At 55.7% G+C, this 27374-nt stretch overlaps 2 protein-coding genes across 2 annotated transcripts; one reads left to right on the top strand and one right to left on the bottom strand.

The window, feature by feature from the left end:
- Window positions 1–767: 767 nt before the first annotated feature.
- On the top strand, window positions 768–25239 carry ERBB2 (erb-b2 receptor tyrosine kinase 2). The gene is made up of 27 exons (XM_059147707.1): window positions 768–1031; window positions 7583–7734; window positions 8591–8804; window positions 9600–9734; window positions 10010–10078; window positions 10257–10372; window positions 10520–10661; window positions 12263–12382; window positions 12695–12821; window positions 14413–14486; window positions 14575–14665; window positions 14852–15051; window positions 15424–15556; window positions 15645–15735; window positions 16395–16555; window positions 18702–18749; window positions 20440–20578; window positions 20662–20784; window positions 21064–21162; window positions 21446–21631; window positions 21765–21920; window positions 22035–22110; window positions 22440–22586; window positions 22972–23069; window positions 23268–23456; window positions 23732–23984; window positions 24118–25239. The coding sequence occupies exons 1-27, from the start codon at window positions 959–961 to the stop codon at window positions 24486–24488; spliced, it is 3783 nt and encodes a 1260-aa protein (XP_059003690.1). The 5' UTR covers window positions 768–958; the 3' UTR covers window positions 24489–25239.
- Window positions 25240–25591: 352 nt separating this feature from the next.
- On the bottom strand, window positions 25592–27000 carry MIEN1 (migration and invasion enhancer 1). Its single transcript, XM_059147712.1, has 4 exons — window positions 26847–27000; window positions 26647–26744; window positions 26131–26207; window positions 25592–26051 (listed from the first exon to the last, which is right to left on the bottom strand). Exons 1-4 carry the CDS (start codon window positions 26933–26935, stop codon window positions 25968–25970), a joined length of 348 nt encoding a protein of 115 aa, XP_059003695.1. The 5' UTR covers window positions 26936–27000; the 3' UTR covers window positions 25592–25967.
- Between the last annotated feature and the right edge of the window lie 374 nt (window positions 27001–27374).

Below are 27374 nucleotides of genomic sequence, written 5' to 3'. Positions count from 1 at the left end.
TTTTGGTTGGAATTTCCAACGGAAACACACCTTCCTTCTGTCAACCCATCCTATCTCCCACTGGGCCTTAAGAGCAGGATCTGGGGCTCCAGATGGAATGCAGAGTGGGTAGGCAGAATTGGACACGCTAGTAAAATGCAAAGGACAAAAAAAGAACTTTGCATGGATTGGGAGCCCAGTGTCCCCCTAAAACCAAGAGAGGAATGTTCTTCGAAAGATTAAGTTGGATGCGCCTCAATTTGACTCTCCTCCAAACTTGTAGACCCAGTATTAAAACTGTGCTTTTCAACCTGGAAGAGATGCCCCCAAAATTCGAGAAGGTAGGCAAGGGAGTCCCGGAGGCCACAAGTTAAACACAACCCACCCATCCCCTTTACTATCAATTTGATTTGAGGATGTGGTGGGAGAACCATTGTTGGATATATATTTTTTAAATAGGCACAGGATGGAGTAGGATGCGAACTTGCCGGGAACGTCTGCGGTGAAACCTGCGACTTCAAGGAACGTTAAGGATGGCAGGCTGAAGCATTTGCCCTGGACTCCCCCCGGGTGTGTGTGTGTCGGGGCCGAGGGGCGATCGGCGTCCCCCGCTGTAGGGTTCTCCGTGGGAACGCGCGAGAAGTGCGCAGGCGACCCCGGCGTCCGGGCGCCGGGAGGGGCGCACCCCAGGCCTGCGCGCCGAGGGAGAAAGTGAAGCTGGGAGTTGCCACTCCCAGGGACTCGCTGGAATGCGGTGGCGGGGGTGGGGGGGGCGAGCCGGGAGCGCGCTCGCTCCCAATCACGGGAGGCGGAGGAGGTGGAGGAGGAGGGCTGCCTTGAGGAAGTACAAGAATGAAGTTGTGGAGCTGAGAGTGCCCTGCGTTGAGCCCCGGGAGCCGAGCAGAGACCCCAAGCAGCCGTTCGGCCCTTCGCCGCCGGGTCCAGCCCGAGCCATGGGGCTGGAGCCGCAGTGAGCACCATGGAGCTGGCGGCCTGGTGCCGCTGGGGGCTCCTGCTCGCCCTCCTGCCCTCCGGAGCCGTGGGCACCCAAGGTGGGTCTGGTGAGGGGAGGGCGCGGAGCGGAGACGCGACCCTGCAGCCCGGGGCTCCACCCCGAAGTCTCCGGGCAGGCGGGGGGCAGAGGGGGGCCACGCGAGCTCGCCGATCGGCGGTTTCGGACGGTCCCGGCGCGGCGGGCAGCCGGCCGGGGCGGGGAGGGGGGCCCCCGGGAAGGTGGGGCAGGGGGCGAGGACGCCCTAGGGGCGTCCTGGTCCGGAGACTGGCGCTTTCCAGACTCCGCCAAGGCTCTGGGAACTTGTCAGAAAAGTTCTCTGAAATTGTTCAGAAAGTTTGCCCTCAAAGGGTGGTACTGCATGGGGCATGTGTGTGAGCGTTTTTCCCCTTTCTGGAGCCCCTTCAGACCTTCTCAAAGCCTTTCCAGTTGGCAGCCTCCGCCTCCAGACTGGACTGGGCTGGATTCCTCGGGGGTCCCTGCGGCTGCCCCTCCCCCTGCCCCCTCCCCGTCCCCCGCCCCCTGCCCGCAGCGGGTAGGGTTTAGTTGCTCCAGCTTCGGGCAGGATCGGGGTGTGGAGGGGGGTGGTGGCGGTGGGGAAAACAACCTGTCCGGCCAGAGCCGGGCCGGGGAGAGGGTGGCCGGTCCGACTGCAGGGTTGCCTCACGCTGGAGACTGAGGTGGGGGGAGGGGGAGACGTTTGTTGGGAGCGAGTTTCTTTAGGGCCAGCTCGGGGACTGTGCGCTTTGTGACTTGTGGAGAGCATGGACCATGGACGGGTGGTGGTGGGTTTCCTGGTCTGGGGCACAAGAGGGCCAGAGTTCCAAGCGAGGGATTCCTGGGCAGTTGTGGGGGCGGGGTGGAGAAGGAAAGTTGAAGAAATCCAGCCAGACGCGGGTATCCGGGCGCTGGATCGTCCTTCATGCTGCGTGTGGGGAAGGTTGGTGGTGGGGGCTGTGTTGTGTGGGTTTTGCCCCACTTTGTCCCTCTGGATGCACTGACAGGTAAAGCTGAGGTGGGCTGGAAAGACACTTTATGCCAGGCATGGTGCATGGCGGTTGGTGTGCATTCCTTCCTTTAAATCGTCAGACCGACCCTACAAGAGGAGACCTGCTGGTATTCTGGTTTCCAGGTGAAAACCGGGGCTTAAAGATGTTTAAATAGCATCAAGGAAGTGGTGGGTCCAAGACTGGATCCCGGACAGTGTGACCCGCAAGCACACATTGGAAGTCCCTGTATCGGTCAACCTTGAACAATGGTGGAGACTGCTCCCTGCATCCCTGGGTTGCAGCGGGCGAGAGGAAATAAGAGTGTTCTGGGAGTGGTGGGTGGTCTCCATTGGTCAGGGAGTCTGGAGAAGGGGTGGGTGTCATCCTGTGTGTGTGTTGCCCCTGGGCGCTGAGCGCTGCTGTGTTATCAGAGGGGTTTTGTCCCTGGGTGTTCCGGTGTTGTGTGGCCTGTGTGTTTGTGTGTCTGGGCTTTAGTGTTGCCAAACAGTAGTCTCCCTGCTGGCTTGGGGACTTAGCTGAACTCTGCCCTCAGGAGGAACTCCCTCAAGGTGCTGGGCCAGATCTGCTGTAAACAAGGGGAGGTGGCCCCACACCTTCTCTCCCAGGAAGGAGGCTCGGCTTTCCTGGGAGCCCGTCCTTCTCCCTGTTTCCCAGGCGGGTGCCCTCAGCCCTGACCTTCTGCTGGGATGGGTGAGGCTGGGCTGTGTGGTCAGACGGGGTTGCTGCCGATCTGAGGGCTCGGTTCTCCCACAGACAACTGGAGCCTCCTCAGGTCGATCTCACCCCTCCGTCTGCGCTGCTGGGTGCAAAGACAGATGTTGGGCGTGTCGGGCAGAAAATGGTGGCGGCAACAGCGCTGTGCCCAGCTGCCTCCAGTGTCCCTGTTGTATGGCAGGGCTGAGGGCTAAGGCAGGAATTTGAAGGAAAGGAGATGGAGAGGACCGGAGGGGCAGGATTTTGCCAGGATCCATTCCTAAATATTTATTTATTTCTGAGAAAGGGGGGGAGGAGGGAGGGGCAGAGGGAGAGAGAGAGAGAGATTCTCAAGCAGACGCCCCGGTGAGTGCCACCCCCTCCTCCCGCGGCCCCCCCCAGGTGAGGTCTCAGTCTGATACCCGTAGGATCCATCCTTAGAGGTCAAAGTTTTGTCAAGTGTAGTAAACACATACTTCTTATCTTGCAGAGCTCGTATTTTTAATTCCCAAACGATTCTTCCAACAACTTCCTTTTTACCATACTTGGGGGAAGTAACTACATTTTAATATTCAAGGAGAAGAAAAAAAACAATGAAATGCTAGAATGAAATGGAAAATGGAAAAAGGGAAAACACAGGGCAATCAAATACAAAAGCACCTTTTATTTTCTCTTGGTTTGGAATTACCCATACTCCTGCTATATGAACTTCTCTTGCCTTAAATTAAAAAAAAAAAAAAGAAAGAAAGAAAAAAAAAAGTGCAGTGTGCTATCTACGTGCCAGGTTCTTTTCCACGGATGGTTTCATTTCATCTCTGCAACAATCCCATGAAGTAGGTATACACGGTTCAAAAAAAGTGAAGTGACTTATCCATGGCTTCCGAGAGACCCAAACATGTCTAGACCCAATAATAATGTCTAACGAGGAAGCATTAAGAGTTGGGTGAAGTTTTGGGGTGCCTGAGGGCTCAGTGGGTTAAGTGGGATCAGGTCATGATCCCAGGGTCCTGGGATCAAGCCCCGCATCGGGTTCCCTGCTTGGCAGGGAGCCTGCTTCCCTTCCTCTCTCTCTGTCTGCCTCTCTGCCTACTTGTGGTTTCTCTCTCTCTCTGTCAAATAAATGAATAAAATCTTTTAAAAAAAAAAAAGAGTTGGGTGAAGTTTTATCCTATTCCACAGGAATGGGGTGAGTAAAGCCTCAGGGGCCGCTGGGTAGCCAGACTGGGGTAGAGGTGCTACTCTGTAATTCTGGCAAATGACCTCCTTTATCTAGGCTATAGAAAGGGGAGTTAGCTGGGCCCCACCGAGGTCCTCTCCCTCCCTGTCCTGCCCATGCTTGCCTTCCTCTCGCGCCCCCCAGGCATGGCAAGGGGCTGAGAGCAGGGACAGGGCAGAAACCAGGGGGGCCTGCAGGGTATGGGACAGCTGAGTGGAAGCATGAGGAGCCAGTAGGGGGCTAGAGTTGGGGGGTGCTGGAGGAGGGCCCAAGTAGTTGTGCGTACCCCTGGGTGCTGAAATGATCTGGAAAGAGGTCCCCCCACTACCACCACATTGCCTCTGCCGGTGGGAAGACCTCCATCTCTTGCTGGGGCCACCTTTCTTCCCCACCCCTGGGCATGAGGGGTGTGTGCTCTCCAGGAGTGGGAGAATTATGATAGCCAATGTTTGTGTTGTCTCAGTTCTGTTTACAAAGCCTTGTTGTGTTTACAGACTGCTTTTTGATTCATTATCTCATTTAACTCTCATTTAACTTCTCTGCAGAGAGTAAGAGTTGTTATTGTTTTATTATGCCATCCTTACAGGCAAGTTCAGGTCACTAAATATTCATTGAGAGTACCTGCAAAGTCATAGGCACTGCTGGGCCTAGAGATGAACCTGATGTGGACTCTGTCCCAGAGGTCCAGGGACTTGCTCAGGGTCACACACAAGCAGCCCAGCTAGGGTTCTGGTTTAATGACCCTGAGCCCAGGCCCTTGTCTGATATTGGCCTTGATACACCACGTGTGTGTGGTGGGTGAGTTCTGGGCATCTTACCCACCTGGGCTCTTACCCTTTGGGTCTGGGGGAGGTGAGCTTTGGGGGTGCAGGTAGTGACATGGAGACCAAAGGAAGTATCTCTTGCTGGTGAGCAAAAGAAGTATCTGGGGCTGAAGTGTCATGGGGAGGAAAGAACCCTCTTGAGAGCATTCCCACAGTGTGGACCGAACCTTGACACTGAGGTCCAGCCGGAGGGGAAAGACCCTGAACAGCCTTTGAGCAGAGGGATGGGCACTACTGCTTCAACTGATCTTTTGGTTTGGAAGTTCTTGATTGGATTCCTTCCTTCCATCCATCCATCCATCCATCCATCCATCCGTCGTCATCCAGCAAACTCTTACCTGGTGTTGGGCTGGTCCTGCCTCATTGTGCTGCACCAGAGAGCTGGAGATCGGGGCCCCTGAAGGTCAGGTGTCCTGGAGACGCAGAGCCCCTCTGTAGAACAGGACTTCCCACCCCCTCCTCCAGAAGGTCAGTGGAGGCTGGGTGGATATGGGGGACTGGTGAGGACTGGAGAGGAGGAGATTGGTGAGGAGAAGGGGAGTGGTGGGAGGGGCTGAGCTTCCTGGTGAAGGGGAAGGAGTCAGAGAGGTAGGGGAGGTGACAAGAGGCCCTTCTTGGCTTCATGTCAACTTGGTGGGGGAATTTGCCTGCCAGCCTCCAGCTCCCTGGGAGAGTAGGTCTCCGTACCAATTTTGCCACCTGTTGCAAATACTTAAAGAATCTTAGACTCAAATCAGCCACAGACAAACTCACTAGCGGGGCGGGGCTACCACTCTTTGGTCCTGGACTCAGCGCAGCCCCCCTTCCCTGCCCAGAGCCTATCATGTTTATCAGTGGCATCAACTGAATTGGTGTGTCTTTCCCTTTGCACCGGGCGTTGGGGGGGAATTTGTCCGTGTCCAGTGAAAAATGTAGGATCTAAAGTCAGACTCAAGTTCAAATCCTACCTCTCTTGGCTTACAAGCTTGATGATCTCAGGAGAGTTAGCCCTGTCTGCCTCAGCTTTCTTTGGTAGATAAGAGTTTGCAGTCCTTGAAACTCCGCCCAGAGGGCCTGCCCGCAAACAGTAGGTGCTCAGTTAATGTCCCTGCCCTGGGTGTTCCCATTGTTGATGTTTTCCTATTGCCTGGTTGCCACAGCTGGTGTCCCTTAGAGGTGGCAGAGGGCCTCAGGGGGTGGAGACAGCCTCTGCCTCAGCTCTGTTTGTCTCTGTCGCAGGCTTGGGCAGGTTTGGGCCAGAGCTTTGGGGTCTGGGCCTAAAGACAGCTGTGCCTACAGAGCAGCTGAGGCTGCTGAGGCCGCGGGAGGTCCTTGCAGCGGGCGTTATTTTGGGCCTGTTCTGCCATCCCCAGCTCCTATTTCTCTTGGGAGTCTGGAGAGAGGGACCCTTGAGTTCTATTTCTGGGCCCTCCCCTTCCTCCTCCTCCTCCTCTGCTTCCTTCCCTCTCTGTCCCAGGGGTGGGAGAAGAGACCACACTGGCTTTTACTGGTAGACTGTCGGCTCATGGCCCACAGGCCCAGGCGGGAACCCCAGGAGCTTGCCCCACTAGCTTCTTCCCAGCTTTTGGGAGGCAGAGGGATCTTTTGTTATGCCCAGGTCCCCAGGACTGGACTTCAGGCTCCACGTTGCTCGGAGAGCAGGAGCCCTGCTGTTAGACCTTAGAGTCTGCCACCACTGTCCCCTGTAGGCTGGGGGAGGTAGGGTGGCGGCCCACAGGAATTGAGGCGGCTCAGACACCTGTGGGCTGTGTCTCTGGGGGTGCCCTCCGCCCACCTCGCCCCCAACCCCGGCACACCCTCCTGGGCAAGACGAGCTAGGTGATTCATCTTCTCACCAGAGCAGAAAAACGAGTTCAACTGGGCACTTTACTCTCCCCCCTGCTGGCAGGCACGGAGCCAGCGGTTGTCCACAGTAGCCCCTCACTAGGGTTGGCTTTTCTTCTAGATTCCTGGGCTTCGTTAGGCCCTTCTGGGCTCAGCGACACCCTGTGGGGGCCCAGGGGGGCTGGGGAGGCAGTTCGGCTCGATGCCCCTTGGCTGGTGGCTGGCACCGGGCAGGTAGGCAGAGCTGACGTAGTGCCCTTGCGGCAGGCGTTTCGTGGCAAAGACTCTGCCAGCTGGTTCTGGAGCCTTGCCCTGAGGAGGTGGCAAGGGTGAAGTGCCAGCACAGGAGCCATCAGAGGAGGCATCGTCTAGGCCCAAGGTCTGTGGCCTGGGTCCGGATGCCCATTGTTGGGGGTCTGATACTCCTTTTTTTGGCTGGGGGAATTCCAGAGGTCCCTGCAAGTGACCAGGCCTCTAGGGGTCCCCATGCCCCAGCTGTGACTCTACCCGACTTCCTGGGTGGCATTGTGAGGGTGGATATCCCTTGCCAAGAGGTTGGCATGTGGGTGGTATTGGAATGGGGTGCGGAGAGTGCCCTGAGTTTGTTTGCTTGGGAGAGGGGCAGGGGGTACCCCGAAGATGCATGATTCATCATGGCCTCTCTAGGGGGATTTTTACCCCTTGGCCATGGGTCGGGCCTTTGGGACAAAGGGAGGCTTTCTTTGCCAGCCAACACACTGTATCAGGCAGGCAGGCTCCCCAGGCCTGGCACAGTGGGGGCCCCTTCTGGATGGGCCACGTTAGAAGGGGCCTCTCCTTGGATTTCCCTCCTCTTCCCAAACTTGCAAACCTTCTTTTGCAGTTGTGCCTCCTGCAGGTGTAAGGGACATGGGAAAGGCTCCTTCGCTTGTGCTTTCTCACGATCGAGATGGCACGACTCGGGGGCAGGGGGGGTGTGGAGGAGGGGCCAGGCTGCAGAAGCCCCTGGGCAGCGCCCTCTGACCCATGCCCTCCCTCCCACCAGTGTGCACCGGCACAGACATGAAGCTGCGGCTCCCAGCCAGTCCCGAGACCCACCTGGATATGCTCCGCCACCTCTACCAGGCCTGTCAAGTGGTGCAGGGTAACCTGGAGCTCACCTATCTGCCTGCCAATGCCAGCCTGTCCTTCCTGCAGGTGAGGCCCCTGGGTGACCCAGCCAGGCCCTGCCTCCAGCTGAGCGGAGCCCTATGCCAATAAGTGCTGAGAGAAGAGGGTGCCGTCTGTTTCTGCTCTCGTTGCGGTTCCTTAACTGGGAAGTCCTTTCTGATGTCTGCCCCCTGTCTCTGCTGCTGCAAGACTGGTTGACTCCCTCTCTGTGACATGGCAGGCCACGGACATCTCGGGGTGGAATGGACTCGATTCTGTGCTAAGTTTTTTTGCTCTCTTGCCAGCATGATCCCTTCCCCCCGTCCCCCTGCCCTAGCCGTTGTCCCTGCCCTGCCTGGAGTGGCGAGTGGGCAGCTAGGAGATACGGGTTCTAGGTACCTGTTCTGGTACTAACAAGCTATGCAAGTGTGGTCTTGGCCCTTGACTTTGGAAGCAGTAAGAGGCGTAGACTGCCCTCTGGGAAACTATCAAATGGGAAATGTGTGTGAAAGCGTCTCATGAACGGGAGAGAGCGGGAACCAGCCTGTTGGGTTGTGGCCACTGCGACCTGGATTGGGGCCATGTGCGTGATGCGGGATCAAATCACAGACATCCTCTCACGCAGGTCTTTTCCTTTCATGGCCGAGGAAGCTGAGATGCAGAGCGGGTGGGACGCTTGCTCTCAGTTCAAAAGTGCTCCACCCACCGTCTTGACCCTACAAGAATCTGACTTGGGGAGGTGGAGAGGGGCCTTGGTCTTTATGCCTGAGAGAACTGGACTTCTCAGTGGAGGGGGGCTTGGCCCCAGATCCCAAGCCCTTGGTAACCCTGAGGGGGTCTTAGGGGACTGGTAGTGTTCCAGGGCCCAGGCCTGCCTCAGCCCCGCGACCCTCTTCCCTCCCAGGATATCCAGGAGGTGCAGGGCTACGTGCTCATCGCTCACAGCCAAGTGAGGCAGGTCCCGCTGCAGAGGCTCCGAATTGTACGGGGCACCCAGCTCTTTGAGGACCACTATGCCCTGGCCGTGCTGGACAATGGAGATCCGCCCGAGGGGGGCCCCTCTGTGGCAGGGGCTGCCCCAGGAGGGCTGCGGGAGCTACAGCTTCGAAGCCTCACAGGTGGTCATCACTGTCACCATCACCTTCTCCTCGATGTTGAGAGCTGGCGGGGGCCACCGCTAGCCATGGGAGGCTGTGGGTGAATTAGAACTTGAATCCCTCAGGATGGATGCAGGTAGAGCTAAGGAAGGTGCCTTGGTGAAGATCAGGAAAAGATAAGGAAGGTGCCGGGAAGAAGGGAAACGGGAAGTCACGGCTTGTATGAGCCTGCACAGTTTGGCAATGAGGATACAGGCTGGGGTTTCTCCACTTCTTGGCCAAGCACCCACGTGCAGTGAACAACCTGTGTAACTGTATGTGGCAGCCTCGGAGCTGACAGTATCCCAGACTCTGTGGCTGGTTATTTTGCACACAGGATCCCATCTTGGTGCTATCTTGTAAAGAAGCATCAATATTAGGCTCTTTTTACAGATGAGAAAACAGAAAGGTTTACAGTGAATGGGTGACTTGCTCAAGGTTACATAGCTAGTTAGTGATGAGGCTGTTTTTCAGGCTCCAGAGTCTCTCCTAACCATGAGGCAGTGTGCCCAGGGGGTAGAGGTGGGAGGATAGGAGAGAGTGACGTGGACATCTGGACCAGGTCATGGACAGCCCACCCCTCCCTGGAACTCAGGTTGTTCATGGGTATGTGGAGCAGGGGTGGGGTGGGGCTGGTAGAGCTAGAAGATGCGGGTGTCTTCTCTGTGGGGCGAGTTTAAGAGCCCTGCTCCCCTCTAAAGAAGCCAGGAGGGCCCCACTGGAAGGCAGAAGGTGGCCGGCAGGAGAGGAAGGTGCTAATTATTGCTCACCCTGCAGAGATCCTGAAGGGCGGGGTCTTGATTCAGCGGAACCCACAGCTCTGCCACCAGGACACGATCCTGTGGAAGGACATCTTCCACAAGAACAACCAGCTGGCCCTCACGCTAATAGACACCAACCGCTCTCGGGCCTGTAAGCCATGCTCCTCCCTCCCTGCCTGCCACTTCCACTCTTTCTTGGGCAGCCCGGAGCCCCAGACTCCTGGCTTACACCCACCATCCGAGCCCTGCGCTAACCCTGCCCATTTCCTCATTCTACCCCATTCTCTCCGTGTCTCTTCATCTCTGTGGCCCTCTGTCCTGCCTCCCTCTGCTTTTAGAGTGCGCCTCGGGTCCTTCGTTCCTGCCAAGTCTTTCCTTGCTGTGTATTTAACCTTCTGATCTCTGTCTCTCTGTTTCTGTCCCTAGGCCAGCCCTGTTCTCCAGCTTGTAAAGACCCCCACTGCTGGGGAGCAAGTTCCGGGGACTGTCAGAGCTGTGAGTCTTAGGCCCAGAATCTGGGGGGCAGGGAGCTGAGTGGAGGAAAGGGGACATGGGGCGAGGTGCGGGTTACCAGGCCTCGGTGTCTTCCCTCGAGTGGGAGGTCGTGATGCCAGGGAGGGTTTGGTGCCCGGCGGGGGACTGCCCAGGCCTCATCCTGCCCCTTGTCTGACAGTGACGCGAACCGTCTGTGCTGGCGGCTGTGCCCGCTGCAAGGGCCCGAAACCCACGGACTGCTGCCACGAGCAGTGTGCGGCTGGCTGCACGGGCCCCAAGCACTCGGACTGCCTGGTACGTGCCCATGGGGCCCCAGGGTGGGCGCAAGGCAAGAGGCGCCCCACCGGCTGCGGCCCTCTTGCCCCTTGAACACCAGGGAAGAGCAGCCCAGTGACCACCAGCTGCCTGTCCCTCTTGTCCACCCACTCCCCACCCCTCCAGGCCTGCCTTCACTTCAACCACAGTGGCATCTGTGAGCTACACTGTCCAGCCCTGGTCACCTACAACACAGACACCTTTGAATCCATGCCCAACCCTGAGGGCCGGTACACCTTTGGAGCCAGCTGTGTGACCTCCTGTCCCTGTGAGTGCCAGGGACAAATGTCATTTCGTAATTTTGCTTGGAGGGGGGCTGGTTTGCTGGTTTATGTAAATGGCAGCTCAGGTGCAACCAAGAGCCCAGGCTGAGGAGCTGGGCCGCCTGGGTTTGAAACCTAGCTCTCCCATATTCTAGTCATGTGACCTGCCCGCTGTACCTTCGTGTTCTCATCTGTGAAATGGGAACGATAGCCCCACCCTTGTAAGGTGGTTATGATGTTTGAACGAGTTCTTATATTTTTATTATTTTTTAAAAGATTTTATTTTATTTTATTTATTTGACAGCAAGAGAGATCACAAGTAGGCAGAGAGGCAGGAAGAGGGGAGGGGGAAGCAGGCTCCCTGCTGAGCAGAGAGCCCGATGTGGGGCCTGATCCCAGGACCCTGAGATCATGACCCAAGCCAAAGGCAGAGGCCCAACCCACTGAGCCACCCAGGCTCCCAGTTCTTTTATATATATATATATATTCTTTTAAATTAATTAATTAATTAATTTGACACAGAGAGATCACAAGTAGGCAGAGAGGCAGGCAGAAGAGGAAGGGAAGCAAGCTTCCCGCTGAGCAGAGAGCCTGATGCGGGCCTTGATCCCAGGACCCTGTGATCATGACCTGAGCTGAAGGCAGAGGCTTTAATCCACTGAGCCACCCAGGCACCCTAGTTCTTCTTTTTTTTTTTTTTTTTTTAAGATTTTATTTATTTACTTGACAGAGAGAAATCACAAGTAGATGGAGAGGCAGGCAGAGAGAGAGAGGGAAGCAGGCTCCCCGCTGAGCAGAGAGCCTGATGCGGGACTCGATCCCAGGACCCTGAGATCATGACCTGAGCCGAAGGCAGCGGCTCAACCCACTGAGCCACCCAGGCGCCCCTAGTTCTTATATTTTTAAAAGATTCATTTATTTATTTTTAGAGAGAGAGATTGCAGGGGGAGGGGCAGAGGGAGAGAATCTCAAGCAGACTCCTTATTGAGTGCAGAGCCTAATGAGGGCTGATCTCAGGACCCGGAGATCATGACCTCAGAAATGAAGAGTTGGATGCTTAACTGACTGAGCTGCCCTGGCGCCCCTGAATAAGTTAATATTTGTAAAGCTCTTACAACAGGGCCTGGCACATACTGAGCACTCCCTAACTGCTGATTTTTATTCAATAGTCTAGATTGGTCAGAGTTTCTTTTAACAGCTTCCCTATTTATTGATGTGCATTCAGGGACTGACCTTGGATGTAGGGCCCTCTTTCTTCCCATCATGGGTGACAGGAGTGGGCTCTCGGGTCCTGGTTGTGCCCTCCCCATGGTAGGTCAGAATGAATGTAGAGCCGGACTGTGCTCAAGTCCTGGCTTCTCCACTTAATAGCACAAAGACCTCGAGTAATTTACATAAAATTGCTTTGGTTCTCTCTTGACAAAAGGGGAGTCAGTGTCCATCACATAGGGTTGCTGTGAGGTGTAAATGAAGGTCAAATGCACAGACACATAGTAAGGGCATTTCAGTATTGGTCGGTCCTGTTTACTCTGTGGGCACGGGGACATTGCTCATGTTGTGGCATAAGGGGCCAGGGCACCCAGACCCACGGTCTCCCTCTCCTCAGACAATTACCTGTCAACGGATGTGGGATCCTGCACCCTGGTCTGTCCCCTGAACAACCAAGAGGTGACGGCTGAGGATGGAACGCAGCGTTGTGAGAAATGCAGCAAGCCCTGTGCCCGAGGTGACTGCTGGCCATACCCTGAGCCAGGCTGCGCTTCCTGTCCCTCTGCACACCCAGCTCAGCGTTGCCCGCTATCCCGACCCTCTTCAGACCCTCCTGGGACCCCGTCCTTTCCTTCCTCTGCCTCTGTCCTGGCCCTCCCTGGATCGGCCCCACACATTCCCCCATATCTCCTATCAGTGTGTGAGGGGGTATATGGCCCCAGGGCCGGGGGGTGGGGTGCAGGCTGTAGGCAGGGCCCCGCAAGTGGAGGCCCTAATGCTCTGTGTGGGGGCCAGGATGGCCCCCCCTCACCCCTGCCCCTTCCCACAGTGTGCTACGGCCTGGGCATGGAGCACCTGCGGGAGGTGAGGGCGGTCACCAGCGCCAACATCCAAGAGTTTGCCGGCTGCAAGAAGATCTTTGGGAGCCTGGCATTTCTACCAGAGAGCTTTGAGAGGTAAGGATCTGCGAAGTGCAGGGCGGGCACAGTGGTCTGAGGATGGTCACCAAATCCTGAGCGCCCAGAAGTGGCAGCCTCTCTCTGGGAGATGCTGGGAGACAGAGGTGGGAGGCCAGAGGGTGCGGGGACTGAGTGGCGGCAGGTGTGGGGTGGGGGGAGGCTTGTTCTCATCAATGACGTGTTCTCCGCAAACATGCACTTGTAGGGCGGTCCAGCCATTCAAAAATTCTCCTTGAGTTCGTAGTGGCTTTATTCATATAGCCCCCAGCTGGGAATAATGCAAATGCCTCTCAGAAGGTGAAGAGGTTAATAGATGGTGGTATATCTAAACACTGGAATTCTCAAGTGATAAAAAAGAGACAAAGTAGACACTGGTGGATTCGACAGCATGGACAGACCTCAGGACCCTTATGTCCCGCAAAATAAGCCAGGCAAGAGAGAGGCCCCATGGCACGATTCTCTTCACGTGAGGCTCTAGAATACGCAGAACCACCCTGTGGTAATAGAAATCAGAACAGTGGTCATCCCCGGGGTTGGGGAGGGCGGCCTGGAAAAGGGACACGAGAGAAATTTCTGGGGTGAATGGCAGCATTCCGTCTATCAGTTGGGGTCGTGGATACATGAGTGAATGCACTTGTCGAAACTTCTCCAAGTGGACATTAAAATTGTGCATTTTATTGCATGTGAATGAGACCTCCTTAAGATTATGTGTTAAAAAAGGAGAAAAAAAAATTCCCTTTAACCCTTCCTGCAGCTGTGTTCCCCGTTCCAGAGGAAACCACTGCTGACAGCTTGCGTGGGTTCTTCTAGACCAATTCTCCATCTGTGGACACACGCAGAGGAACATAGCTGTAGTAATTTTGTTGAGGATGTTGACTTAAAGTGGGAGCTCACTGTGGGCCTTGTCTGCCTCTTGCCCTGGAGAGTTGGCCATGACCCTTCGTGTCGGGTTGCCTCTCACAGGCGAGAGCTGGGGCTGAGGAGCCAGGTGGCCTGGGTTTGGAACCTGGCTCTCCCATAGTCTGGTCATATTACTTGTCTGTTGTACCTTCATATTCTCATCTGTAAAATGGGGGAAGGATAGCCCCACCCTCACAAGGTGGTTACAATGTGTGAATGAGTTAGTAATATTCATGTGCTGTTAGAATGGTACCTGGCAGATACTAAGTGCTTTTTTTTTTTTTTTAAGTGCTCTTAAATGTTAATTTTCGTCTCTAGTCAGGGTGGATAGGGTTTATATTTAACAGCTCCCCTATTTCCTGATGGGTATTTAGGTCGTTATCAGTTTTGGCTCTTAGAAACAGTTCTGTGCTGTACGTGTCTCTGGAACAGGAGCCAATGTCTGTCTAGGCCACATTCCTAGAAGTAGGATTTCTAGATCAAAGCATATAAATACTGTTTTGACAGACCCTGCCAAACTAGGGCCTGGGCTTTGAAACTCGGGATGAAAACAGCCAGGCTTGATGGGCAAAGGGTTTAAGTGAAGTCATTAATGGAAGGGGGAAGGGGGGTGGGGCTGGGCCAGCTCCGGGGGTCATGCCCACCCGCTTCCTGGCCGTGCTGACTCCTCTCCTAATCCTCCTTCTAGAGACCCAGCCTCCAACACTGCCCCCCTCCAGCCTGAGCAGCTCAGAGTGTTTGAGGCCTTGGAGGAGATCACAGGTGGGCTTTGCCTCTCAGCATGCTGCTCGGATGGGGTCGGGGGTCCTCCTCCTGTCCCCACACCTCTAGCCTCCCCCTGTGCCTGCAGGTTACCTGTACATCTCAGCATGGCCAGACAGCCTGCCTGACCTCAGTGTCTTCCAGAACCTTCGAGTCATCCGGGGACGAGTTCTGCATGAGTGAGCACCGGGGAAGCAGGGCCCCAAGGAGAGGCTGTGGGTGCAGTGGGCACTCATTCCCCGGGGGGACTCCAGCAGTAAACCTTCCACGGGAGTTTGCCTAGTGTGCTGGGGACGGGAGGGAGGTGAGGGCAGCCCTTGCCGACGAGGGAGGGTCGGTGGTACAGCCAAACCGTCCTCCCACAGCGGTGCCTACTCGCTGACCCTGCGAGGGCTGGGCATCAGCTCTCTGGGGCTGCGCTCGCTGCGGGAACTGGGCAGCGGGCTGGTCCTCATCCACCGCAACGCCCACCTGTGCTTCATACACACGGTGCCCTGGGACCAGCTCTTCCGGAACCCGCACCAGGCCCTGCTCCACAGCGCCAACCGGCCAGAGGCCGAGTGTGGTAAGATAGGGAGCCTGGCACCGCGTGCTCCCCGTCTGCCAAGCACCCACCCGGGTGCCCCGGTGGGTGGGGGGGAGCCTAGCAGCAGCAATCTCGGGCTCGTGCAGATTGCCTGTTCCTGACCGGCTCTGGCTGGCTTGACCTCTGGGCATGGCTTCTGGCTGGGTCCTGCCACACCGCCTTGGTGTCCCTGCCTTTCCTCTCTGGTCCTGGAACCTCTGCTCTTTGTGTCCCCTCACCCTCCCCTGCATTGCCCAGCACCTGTACCCACCACTCCGGGTCACGGCTACCACCCCCAGCCTCCTCCCCTGGGTCACTTGGACCTGGAACCTCCCTTGAGTGTCTCCTCTGACCCCTTCCTCCTCACTGCAGTGGGCGAGGGCCTGGCCTGCTACCCGCTGTGCGCCCATGGGCACTGCTGGGGTCCGGGGCCCACCCAGTGCGTCAACTGCAGCCAATTCCTTCGGGGCCAGGAGTGCGTGGAGGAATGCCGAGTACTGCAGGGGTATGCGGGGCGGGGTAGGGGGGCGGCCAGGGAGAGGGCCCAGGGGCTCCTTCCAGACACCCCCCTCATCAGCCACCCCCTCTGTCAGGCTACCCCGGGAGTATGTGAAGGACAGGTACTGTCTCCCATGCCACTCCGAGTGTCGGCCGCAGAATGGCTCAGTGACCTGCTTTGGGTCGGTGAGTTGCCGGTGGGCTCGAGCTGGTGGGGAGGGAAGCGAGGACTGGAGGGGAACAAGGCCAAGTCTGCTCAACTGTCCCAGGAGAGGGCTCGGAGTTCAGACCTGGATGAGGGGAGGGTTGAGGACTCGGGGGACGCTGGGGACTGCAGGAGTTGTGTGGCAGACCACGTGACCCTGTGGACCATGTAGGCGGCCCAGGGAGGCCCCTGTGCTTGGCTGTGGTTGTGCCATGGCAGTCAGACCTCTGTGCTTAGGCATGAGACTATCTGGATTCGAATCCAGGCCCTGCTTCCAGCCTTGGTTTTTTTCATTTGTAAAATGAGTATCACTTGAGTTACCTCCCTGGAAAGTAGTAAGCATGAATTTAAAATAGGGCTTGGTGCCCTGCTCAAGCACCAGAAGGATTTGCTACATATTAGTTACTGTTAACTTGCTCTTTTATCTTAGTAATAGGCTCTCCTATGGGGTTGAAGCCTGGGACCTGGGGCGGGAGACCCAGCAGGTCTGCAGCAGGTCTGGGCTGTCCCAGGAGCGGGGTTGAGGGGGGAGGAGCGCATGCTGTTGAGTGGGAAGCGTGAAGGGGACACATGGGTCAGGTCCTGCTGCCCTGGGAGGTGTTGGTGCCCAGCCCCCTACAAATCCTTCCTCCCCTCCCAGGAAGCTGACCAGTGTGTGGCCTGCGCCCACTACAAAGACACTCCCTTTTGCGTGGCTCGCTGCCCCAGTGGTGTGAAACCCGACCTCTCCTTCATGCCCATTTGGAAGTTCGCCGATGAGGAGGGCACGTGCCAGCCATGCCCCATCAACTGCACCCACTCGTGAGTCTGAGGCCCTTTCTGCAGGCAGGAGCACTTTGTCCCGGAGCCTTTCTGGGGCTCTTATTGTAAAAGGGGGATAACTCTGCCTTTGCTTATCCTGAGACTCTTAGTTTGTTTTGTTCTTTTCTAATCCCCAAAGTAACACTTGTAAAAAAAAAATTTTTTTTTTAAGATTTTATTTACTCATTTGAGAGAGAGAGAGAGACAGAGAGAGAGGAGAGTACTAGCAGGTGGGAGAGGCAGAGGGAGAAGGAGACTCCCTGCTGATCTAGGAATGGGGCTCGATCCCGGGGTCCTGGGATTGTGACCTGAGCTGAAGGCAGACGTTTAACTGACTGAGCCACCCGGGGGCCCCTGTTAAAAATTTTTTAATGAGGCACGCCTGGGTGGCTCAGTGGGTTAAAGCCTCTTTGGCTCAGGTCACGATCCAGCTGTCCTGGGATCAAGCCCCACATCAGGCTCTCTGCTCAGCAGGGAGCCTGCTTCCCTTCCCCTCTCTCTGCCTGCCTCTCTACCTCCTTGTGATCTCTGTCTGTCAAATAAATGAATAAAATCTTAAAAAAATTTTTTTAATGAAAGCATGAAATATAAATGAATGTTGTTGGCAGTTGTATCCCCACTGCTAATAATTTGTAATATTTTTTCTCCAGTTTTTACCTGTGCACATGCTAACATAATTATTATTATACCACGTTAAATGAGTTTGAATATATATAATTACTCTTAGTTGTTTTTATCTATTCACATTCTAACATGTTATTATAATAGATAAACTGTTAATATACATTATTATTCTCTTACTGTTTTTATCTGTGCACACGCTAACATACTATTTTTTACTAAAATAAGATCATAGACCATACATATTGTTTGCAAATTGCTTTCTTTTTTTTTTTTTTTTTTTAAAGATTTTTATTTATTTTATTTTTGAGAGAGAGAGCACAGGCAGGAAGGACAGAGGGAGAGGGAGAAGCAGGCTTTCTGCTGAGCAGGGAGCCCGATGCGGGGCTCGATCCCAAGACCCTGGGATCATGATGTGAGCCGAAGGCAGATGCTTAACTGATTGAGCCACCCAGGTGCCCCTGCTTTTTTTTTTACACTTAACAGAATCTTGCAATGTTTTTCCATGTCGTAACATGGTGATTTACCCTATTCTATTTTTTATTTTTCATTTAGTTCTTTAGTTACACGTGAGACCCATGAATACATCCTTATGTTGAACATGTTCAGCAATATTAAAGTATAAATACTGCAAAGCAAACGTGCCCTTTTGTTCCACTCCCCTGGGAAGAACCATCAGATTGACTCCAGTTTGTCATCCTTCCAGGCTTTTCCCTACACATTCACGTAAACATATATTACATTTATAGTAGTTGAGTCCTGTAAGAGTGCTGTTTTTGTAGGTCAGAAATGGTCAAGGAACCGCAGTTTCGTATAGTTCCTCTGCTACACCGTCAGGTTTGTGTGCACGCATCAGTTAATGCAAACAGGGTCATGCTCTGTACACTGTTCTGTATTTCGCTTCCCTCCTGTCCCCCCCCCCCAGTTTATGTATCTTGGGGTCCTTTCGTGTGAATGCACCCATTTTTTTTAACTACTACATCTGCAGCACAGATGTAGTAGTATTTTTTTTCTTTCTTTTTTCTTGCTCGTTCTTTTCTTTTTCTTTCTGTTGTATTTTATTACACTTGAGCTCCGTGTATGGGTGAGCATCTTGTGCGTGCCCCCTGGCGTACAGGTGTTGTCATATTTAGGGTCTATCCCAAGAAGTGGAACCACTGGGTCACAAACAGGATTTCCTAGGTGTCGCCAAACGGTCCCCTGCAGACGTTGGGCCAGTTTTCTCCCCTGGCATTCTTTTGCAGCAGAAGTGGCCATCCTTTTGGACTTGATGCTCCTTTGGGTGCCCCTCAGTTCCTACCTTCCCAATTCCAGGGAGGTGGAGGGGAGCAGGAAATTCGAGTTCAAGGCCAGAGAAGGAATCCCCTTGTGGGGTGGTAGGAACAGCACTGGTGATCTTGAGTCCAGTTTCTGCCTTTGTCAGATGGTTAATAGCCCAGCCACTGCCATCCCAGGATGGTTGTGAGGCTGGAGTGAGCCCAGGAGGTGGTGTTCAGCGTGGCTGATGGGTCTGTCTCTCCTGCAGCTGTGCGGATCTGGACGAGAGGGGCTGCCCCGCCGAGCAGAGAGCCAGGTCAGCCCAGTCCCCGGGACATGCCCTATGCTGCCCCTCAACCCCCTACCAGTCCCTGGGTGGTTGTTGCTGTTTGGGGGGGGGGGGGTCTCCTGACATGACACCTGTCCCTTCCTAGCCTAGTCTCCCACTGTTGATTCCCCTTTCAGTTTGTTTCAACGAGTGGATGGAGGACCTCCTTAGGATGCCTAGGGGGCGGGGAACAGGAAAAGATGGTGAAGACCCCGCCACTATCTCCTTACCCTTGAGTAGCTAGATGTCTCATAAGGGACAAAGGGAGCATTCAACTCCCGGGATAAAAGGTAGATTGAGAAGAGAGTGTAACTGCCCTGGAGCGGATGATGAAGTCTTAACCGGGTGGGGGAGGCTTCAAGGAGGAGGTGGCATTTGAGCCAGGCCTTGAAGGTAGGTCACTTGCATTAGACAGAAGGCAACCAGGTGTCACGGTGGGGGAGGGGCCAGGAACATCTAGGAAGTGTTCAGTTTGAAGGTTCTGGTGTGGTGGGCCACTGAGTGAGCACACAGAAGGGAGGAAGGGATGAAGTCTGAGTCGGGTTAGGGCATAGACCCTCCTTCACTACTGGGCCACAGGGTTGGACTTGATTTCTGGGCAGTGGGGAGCTTTGGGAAAGACTCTGGGGACAAAAACAGATCGGAGTGTGTCCTCAGCAATTGTTTGTCCGTGAAACAAGCATTCACGAGAGGTCTGTGGTGTGCCAGGCTTTGGCCACGCAAGGGAGGGGGGCACGCGTGGCCATGGCGGGGGTCAACCCCCAGGAGCTTCATCTGTCCCAGGATGAGCTGAGGCTGGAACGATGACCCTATGGAGAAATCGTGTTCCAGGCAGAAGTAATGGAATGCACCAAGGCTGGGGGTGTGGAAAATCATGACCTATGGGTGAAAAATTTGGCTCAAACATCAGAATCACTGAGTGTGCATTTCTGGGCCCCGCCCCATACCACAGTCAGAGTTGCTGGGAGTGGGGCTCCAGACTTGGGCCCATTAACCAGCTCCCTGGTGATTTTTGTCAGGAAGTTTCAGAGTTCTAGGCTAGAGCCATGGGCAGGCACATAATTTGGAGATGGGGTTAAAAAGGGCTAGAAGTGTCCACCACTCCAAGGTGGTTGGAGCCAAGGGAGAAAGAGAGGATGGAGTCCATGGGTCGTCCTTCCAACTATCCCCCTTTTAAAATTTTTATTATTTATTTATTTTTTTAAAGGTTTTTATTTATTTGACAGAGAGATCACAAGTAGGCAGAGAGGCAGGCAGGCAGAGAGAGAGAGGGAAGCAGGCTCCTGCTGAGCAGAGAGCCTGATACAGGGCTTGATCCCAGGACCCTGAGATCATGACCTGAGCTGAAGGCAGAGGCTTAACCCACTGAGCCACCCAGGGCCCCCCCGACCCCCCCCCCAGCCTTTTTTAAAGATTTTCATTTATTGAGAGAGAGAATGAGCAGGAGAGAGGTAGAGGAACAAGCTGATTCCTGACACTGAGCTTGGATCCCTGCAGGGAGCTTGGTCCCAAGACCCTGAGACCATGACCTGAGCCACCCTGGCACCCCCCAACTTACTTACCAAACACTAGTGACCTGCATCTCCTTCACCCCTCCTGGAAGAATGCCCCTCCATCATCCCTGCACGGCCCCGCCTGTTCCTCACTCCCTAACACTATCCTTGGCTTCCGCCCTCAGCCCTGTGACGTCCATCATTGCCGCTGTGGTGGGCATTCTGCTGGCCGTGCTTGTGGGGCTGGTCCTCGGCATCCTAATCAAGCGAAGGCGGCAGAAGATCCGCAAGTACACGATGCGGAGGCTGCTGCAGGAAACCGAGGTGAGCCTGTCTGAGGGCCTCCCTGTTGGTTTGGGGTCTGCGGTCCAGCCTCTGTCACTGACGCACCACCTCCCTCACCCCAGCTGGTGGAGCCGCTGACGCCCAGCGGAGCCATGCCCAACCAGGCTCAGATGCGGATCCTGAAAGAGACAGAACTGAGGAAGGTGAAAGTGCTTGGATCCGGAGCCTTTGGCACTGTCTACAAGGTCAGGGGTGGGGCCAAAGTTCCGAGGGGGCGGTCCCAGAGGTGGGCGGTCCCAGCGGCGGTGTGGGGGTGTGGCCAGGAGAGCTGAGAGCAGGGTGGAGGAGGGGTGCTGTTTTAGGAGGCTGGAACAAGAGGAAAGGGAGAGGAGGGCGGGATTTAAATAGTGGGGTTGGCCCCGTGGTGGACAGGGCATTGGGAACACAAGTAAGGACCTTCCGGATGACTGCAGGTTGGATCTGGTGTGCCCTCTTCCTTCTCACATCCTCCTCTCTCTGCGCAGGGCATCTGGATCCCTGATGGGGAAAATGTGAAGATTCCAGTGGCCATTAAAGTGTTGAGGGAAAACACATCTCCCAAAGCCAACAAAGAAATCTTGGACGTAAGCCCCTCCACCCTCTCCAGCCGGGAGTACATGAGGGAACCCCAGACTGCAGGTGTCTGGGCTCTGGTCTCTCTCTCTTCACTGGGGCTTGGGGAAATATGTTGTGGTCATCCAAACCTCGACTCTTAACCTCCTACCTGTGGGCCACGGTTCTGGTTTGTGACAGATGGGGCTGGATTGACTGAGGGTCCCCAGTGATGCCTCGGCCCTCAAGAGAGGTGTGTGGTTGTTGGGGGGCTCTGGTCTCCCACTCCCTCTCAGTGTGTATCCTTGCTACCAGGAAGCATATGTGATGGCTGGCGTGGGCTCCCCATATGTGTCCCGCCTTCTGGGCATCTGCCTGACATCCACGGTGCAGCTGGTGACACAGCTTATGCCCTATGGCTGCCTCTTAGACCACGTCCGAGAGCATCGTGGGCGCCTGGGCTCCCAAGACCTGCTGAACTGGTGTGTGCAGATCGCCAAGGTACGCGCTTGGAGGACCTGGGCTCTGCGGGTGTCTTTGAGGGCAAGCCTCTCTCTCCACGCAGGGCCAGGATGGTAGGTTTCTTGGGAGAATACAGCCAAAGTGGGGTCCACAGCGATGTCTCTGATCACAGGGGATGAGCTACTTAGAGGATGTTCGGCTGGTGCACAGGGACCTGGCTGCCCGGAACGTGCTGGTCAAGAGTCCCAACCATGTCAAGATAACAGACTTTGGGCTGGCTCGGCTGCTGGACATTGACGAGACCGAGTACCACGCAGATGGGGGCAAGGTAAGAGGAGGGAGCAGGGTGAGGCAAGGTGGGGTGGGGTCTGGCCGCTGGGAGAACTCTAAGAATAGCCATGTCCCCACCACACCTAGTTTGAGAACTTCTTCGCTCTCCCAGGTGCCCATCAAGTGGATGGCGCTGGAGTCCATTCTCCGCCGGCGGTTCACCCACCAGAGTGACGTGTGGAGCTACGGTGTGTGGCCGGGAGGGTTGGGAGGAGAGATGGACAAGGATCCATGGCCCTGGTGTGGAGGGCACGGAGGGAGGAAGAGAGAAGCAATGGGAGAATGAATGGAGACATTTTAGCATGAATGTGGGAGGAAAGAAAGGGGCTGCCAGGGTCTATGCACTTCTCTGAGACTAGGGAAAGGCTGGGTGGCTTCTGCCCCTTGGCAGTACTCCCTCCTTTCTTTCCCCCGTGGTGCCAGGCTCTTGGGTAAAGCCTCTGGGGCTCAGTGCACTAAAGGGCCATCCTGCCTCCCCCCACCCCAACCTCTAACCCTACCCCCTTCTCTGCCCCAGGTGTGACTGTGTGGGAACTGATGACTTTTGGGGCCAAACCTTACGATGGGATCCCAGCCCGGGAGATCCCTGACCTGCTGGAAAAGGGGGAACGGCTGCCCCAGCCCCCCATCTGCACCATTGACGTCTACATGATCATGGTCAAATGTGCGTGGCTGAGCTGTGCTGGCTGCCTGGAGGAGGGATGAGAGGTCCTGGGTGGAAGGGCCTCCCAGGGGGCTGGGAGAGGACCAAGTGCAGGGTCCCTAGTATGGTTAAAGGAACCCTTGGAAGGGTCTCACTTCTCTTTTACACTACCAGGCCAGAGGAGCTCTAGAAGACCAGCTAGTTAGAGACTTACATGCAACATAGAAAGGGGAAACTAGTAGAGATTCTCAGAGGATCTAGTTGAGGACCTGAGTCTGAGTCTTCTCTACCCCACCCGCTCAAGGGGGGGCGGGTGTCTAGATCAGACTGGAGGGGGAGAGAGTGGGGCTGGGCCGCACACAGGCTGCAGCCAGAACTGAGATGCTGAGCTCCGTGCTACCTCCAGGTTGGATGATAGACTCTGAATGTCGACCACGGTTCCGGGAGTTGGTGGCCGAATTCTCCCGCATGGCCAGGGACCCCCAGCGCTTCGTGGTCATCCAGGTACTGGGCCTTTCCCCTCGGTCCCTGCCTGTGAGTGAAGAGCATTCACCCGCAGAGGGTGGGAAGGAAGAGGATTCCCGGTCCCAGGCCTCCAAGCCCAGCCCTTGCTGGATCTGTCAGACCTGGTCCTCCCTGAGCCTTCCCGGGGAGGCTGTGCATGAGGCCGAGGAGAGGCTGCCACGCTGTCTCCCTCCCCAGAATGAAGACTTGGGCCCTGCCAGCCCACTGGACAGCACCTTCTACCGCTCGCTGCTGGAAGATGATGACATGGGGGACCTCGTGGATGCTGAGGAGTACCTGGTGCCCCAGCAGGGGTTCTTCTGCCCCGACCCTGCCCCAGGTGCTGGGGGCCCAGCCCACCGCAGGCACCGCAGCTCATCCACGAGGGTCAGTGCGCTCAGTCACACTGTGGTGGGTGGGCGTACTTCCCTCCCCCACGGACTAGGGTCTCTTTCTCCTATGTCACCCCCTATCACCTCTCATGGAGACCCCACCATTCCTGAGGACTCCTCCTGCCTTCCAGCCCTTGACCTCTTTCTCTCCACGGTGACTGTTTCAAACCCCAGTGGTGACCTGTTTATCTCCTGTGATCTTGTCACTTCCCTTGGAGTCTCCATCCCAGATCCATGAATAACCCCATCACAATCCCCTCTCGTCTCCAGAGTGGCGGTGGTGAGCTGACACTGGGACTGGAGCCCTCCGAGGAGGAGCCCCCCAAGTCTCCACGGGCACCCTCAGAGGGGGCTGGCTCTGACGTGTTTGATGGCGACTTGGGAATGGGGGCAGCCAAGGGGCTGCAGAGCCTTCCCCTACAGGACACCAGCCCTCTACAGCGGTACAGCGAAGACCCTACTGCACCCCTGCCCCCAGAGACTGATGGCTACGTTGCCCCCCTGACCTGCAGCCCCCAGCCTGGTATGGAATCCAGGCCCAACCTGAGAGATTGGGAGGGAAGTGCGGGAGGAAGTTGGGAGTGTGGGGGGCAGTGGTAGCAATGGGGACTCATGGGTTTCTTCCCCTAACAAGGCACCCCCCCTTGCCCTTTCAGAATACGTGAACCAGCCGGAGGTTTGGCCGCAGCCCCCCTCACCCCTAGAAGGCCCTCTGCCACCGCCTCGACCTGCCGGTGCCACTCTGGAAAGGCCCAAGACTCTGTCCCCCAAGACTCTCTCCCCTGGCAAGAATGGGGTTGCCAAAGACGTTTTTGCCTTTGGGAGTGCTGTGGAGAACCCTGAGTACTTGGTACCCCGGGGCAGGGCTGCCCCTCAGCCCCACCCTCCTCCAGCCTTCAGTCCAGCCTTTGACAACCTCTATTACTGGGACCAGGACCCATCAGAGCGGGGCTCTCCACCCAGCACCTTTGAAGGGACCCCTACAGCAGAGAACCCTGAGTACCTGGGCCTGGATGTGCCAGTGTGAGCCAGAAGTCCAAGTCTGCCGAGGCCCTGCCGAACCCTCAGGGAGTGGGGAAGGCCTGACTTCTGGCTCGAGTTGGGGTGAGGCAGGAAATGGGCCCTTGGCCCTGAATCCAGGGCATCCTGCTGCACTAGGAACCAACCCTCCTCCAAGTCCCAGAGAGGGGCTCAGCCTGGTTGGTGGAGGGGACAGCACTGGGGAGTCTTGAGCGATGTTGGAGCCCTACCCAGCCAACTCTTTGGTCCCATGGATGCCACAGCCAGTCTCCTCACCTGAGGGAGCAGCTCACTTATTCCAGATCTTTGACATTGAAGGACATGGGGAAGCTGGGCCTCTGAAGGGGAGGAGGCTCTGAGGGAGAGTCTTAAGCAAGAGCAGCCCATTCAGAGACGGTCCCTGAGACCTAACTCTGCGCCCTGGAAGACGGGAGCAGCAAAGCCGCCAGATCAGTCCTTGTACAGAGTGCTTTTCTTGTTTTGTTTTTACTTTTTTTAAAAAGATGAAATAAGGACTCCGGGAGAGCGGGTGTTGTGGAGAGGGGTGGGACCCTGGGGTGGGGGTAAGAGTGTCCTTTCTCCATACCCACTTTCTCCATTTGCAAATATATTTTGGAAAATAGCTGGGCATCAGCCTATGTCTGGGGTGGCTCTGTGCCAACCCTTACCCCCTGCCTAACTTAAATTCAAGTCATCTTCTCTGGAGGGAGTGGCTAGGAATCCAGAAAGCTTGAATGAGAAGACTATCCTGTTTCTTGGCTTTTGGGTTGTGTGTGGGGGGGTGGAATCTTCAAGTTGGGATTTTAATCTGAGAGCCCTTTGACAACCAGATCATTCTGGTTTAGAAATAATGAGTTCCTAAGGCCACGCACTGGAAATGAGGGTTATTTCCTCCCCTTGGGGGGGTGGGGAGGGAGGTAATGCATACTGTGTGACTCGTTTTCCTTCCCTTGGCTATGAGTGAGGAAATCATTGAACTAGAAGTAACTATCCCAAAAAAGCCCACCCACTCAGCAGAGCCCCCCTGGTGGTATAAAGGCTGGGCAGCCCCTATGCTACCAACCCCCCCCCCCCACACACACACAAACATAAAAACACACACTAGATTGGTACAGGGGTTTGCAGTACCACTTTATTTCCAATAGCTGACATTGCCCAGGGCTAGTGGAAGGTAAGAGTTAGAACCGTGGTGGCATTTGACCGGTACAGCTGAGCTGGAGTGGGGAGCAGACTTGGGCGCTGATCCTGGGAAGGGGGTATAAGGCGGCTGTGGAAATGTCCATGGAGAAGGTCTCTCTCCCATCCCCAAGACCACCGCAGCTTCTATTCCCTCTTGGTATCCAAAGGGACAAAGTGGAGGCCAGAGTCTTTTAGCTTACCAGGACCCAGGTGAGGGGAAAGAGGCAGTGGGGAGCCCTCAGCAGGACCAGACAGGAGACCATGGCTTGGGTCCCAAAACTGAGCAGGAACCCAGAATCACGTGTAGTTACAGGATGACGCATGGAGGACGGCTGTTGGTGATCTTTTCTAGGGGTTCTCCATTACTGGCTCTTCGGATGGCCTCAATGAGCTAGAGGGCAGAGGTGGAATGGAATGATCCATTGCAGGGGAAGGGTGAACCGGGGCCTCCTGACATTATAAATACTCACATCTTTCTCATAAGGGAAGCCCCCATTTTCCAGCTTGGAGAACACCAGCTGTCCATTGATTTCGATCTCAAAGGCACCTGGTATTAAAAGAATGAACTGTATGCTGACAACAGGCATGTAAGGAGAGGCTCTCACACTCCTTGGACTCTTCGCAGGCTCCTTTCTGTCTCCACCGACCCCACGAGAGACTAGTTCTCTGAGCCATTTCCCAAACCCGGCTCAAGCCAAAGGAACCCCAGGGAGGAGTTCCCTGTGTGTCCTCTGAACTCTGGGTTCATAATTCAAAGAAGCGCTCCCTCCCCTCCAACCCTACACTTCTGCAGTCTCACCCATTTTTCCCTACAGGTTTCCTCTGTGTCCGCGGCCCTCACCTTTGGAAGGGGCCTCGAGTTGGTCGGACGTTTTACTCTGTGCCAGACACTGCTGGACACTATATAACACAGCCAGTTCCAGGGCTAGAAAGTGGGAGAGTTGAGATTTAGAACACTGACTCAGCAGGTGTTCTGCGGGCCTCACCTGTGCCCCCCAGGCGCGACTCGATCTCAATGCCGGGGTACTGCTCCTTCACGGCACTCGCCAGCTCCAGGTAGGTCGCCTCAAAACCGCAGGGTTCACTAGGGACAAGATGCTTGGGCTCTGCCTGGGTTTCGGAGGAGGGGCCTCCCGTGGACCCACCCCCGTTCGGTCGGGACACCCCACGGGCTGGAAACGCTCACCAGTACTCCACCACGATGCGTACCCCACTACCCGGTTCAATTTCCCCGGGAGGGGGCGCTTCAGACGTCGGCCCCGGCTCCCCGCTCATTGCTCCCGACTCTGCTTCAGCTGCCGCTTCCGGGTGTGACGCGACGCCGCGAGCACGTGACGGGGCGGGGCCTCTGGGCGGAGCGGGCCGCGCGTTACGTCCGGGCGCCCCCTGCAGGCCGCGATTGCTGCTGCGTTTTGACCCTAACCCCAGTTTGAGGGCTGTGGGCTGGGTGGACTGGTCCTGATCACCTTACCCCGCCCTGGTTCTCAGAGCGCCGGACTTGCCCGGCATCTCGTGTCCGCTGGACGTCACGGCTACATATAATCTCATGAACTATCTTAGACTGCAAGTGCTTTACAGTTTACAAAAGGAAGCGAAAGTGATGGGGCAAGTGGATCCAGGGCCTGGGGTTGGCTGATGTTACGAGATGGTTGCTGTTTCTTGCTAACATGCTGATGGCGTTTTAAACCACCCCATAGTTCAACACTCCGGGGCT

Source organism: Mustela lutreola, chromosome 15 (assembly GCF_030435805.1).
Source record: "Mustela lutreola isolate mMusLut2 chromosome 15, mMusLut2.pri, whole genome shotgun sequence".
Lineage (NCBI taxonomy): Eukaryota > Metazoa > Chordata > Mammalia > Carnivora > Mustelidae > Mustela > Mustela lutreola.
The sequence above is the reverse complement of the archived record's forward strand: the minus strand, read 5'-3'. Positions and strand labels throughout refer to the sequence as shown.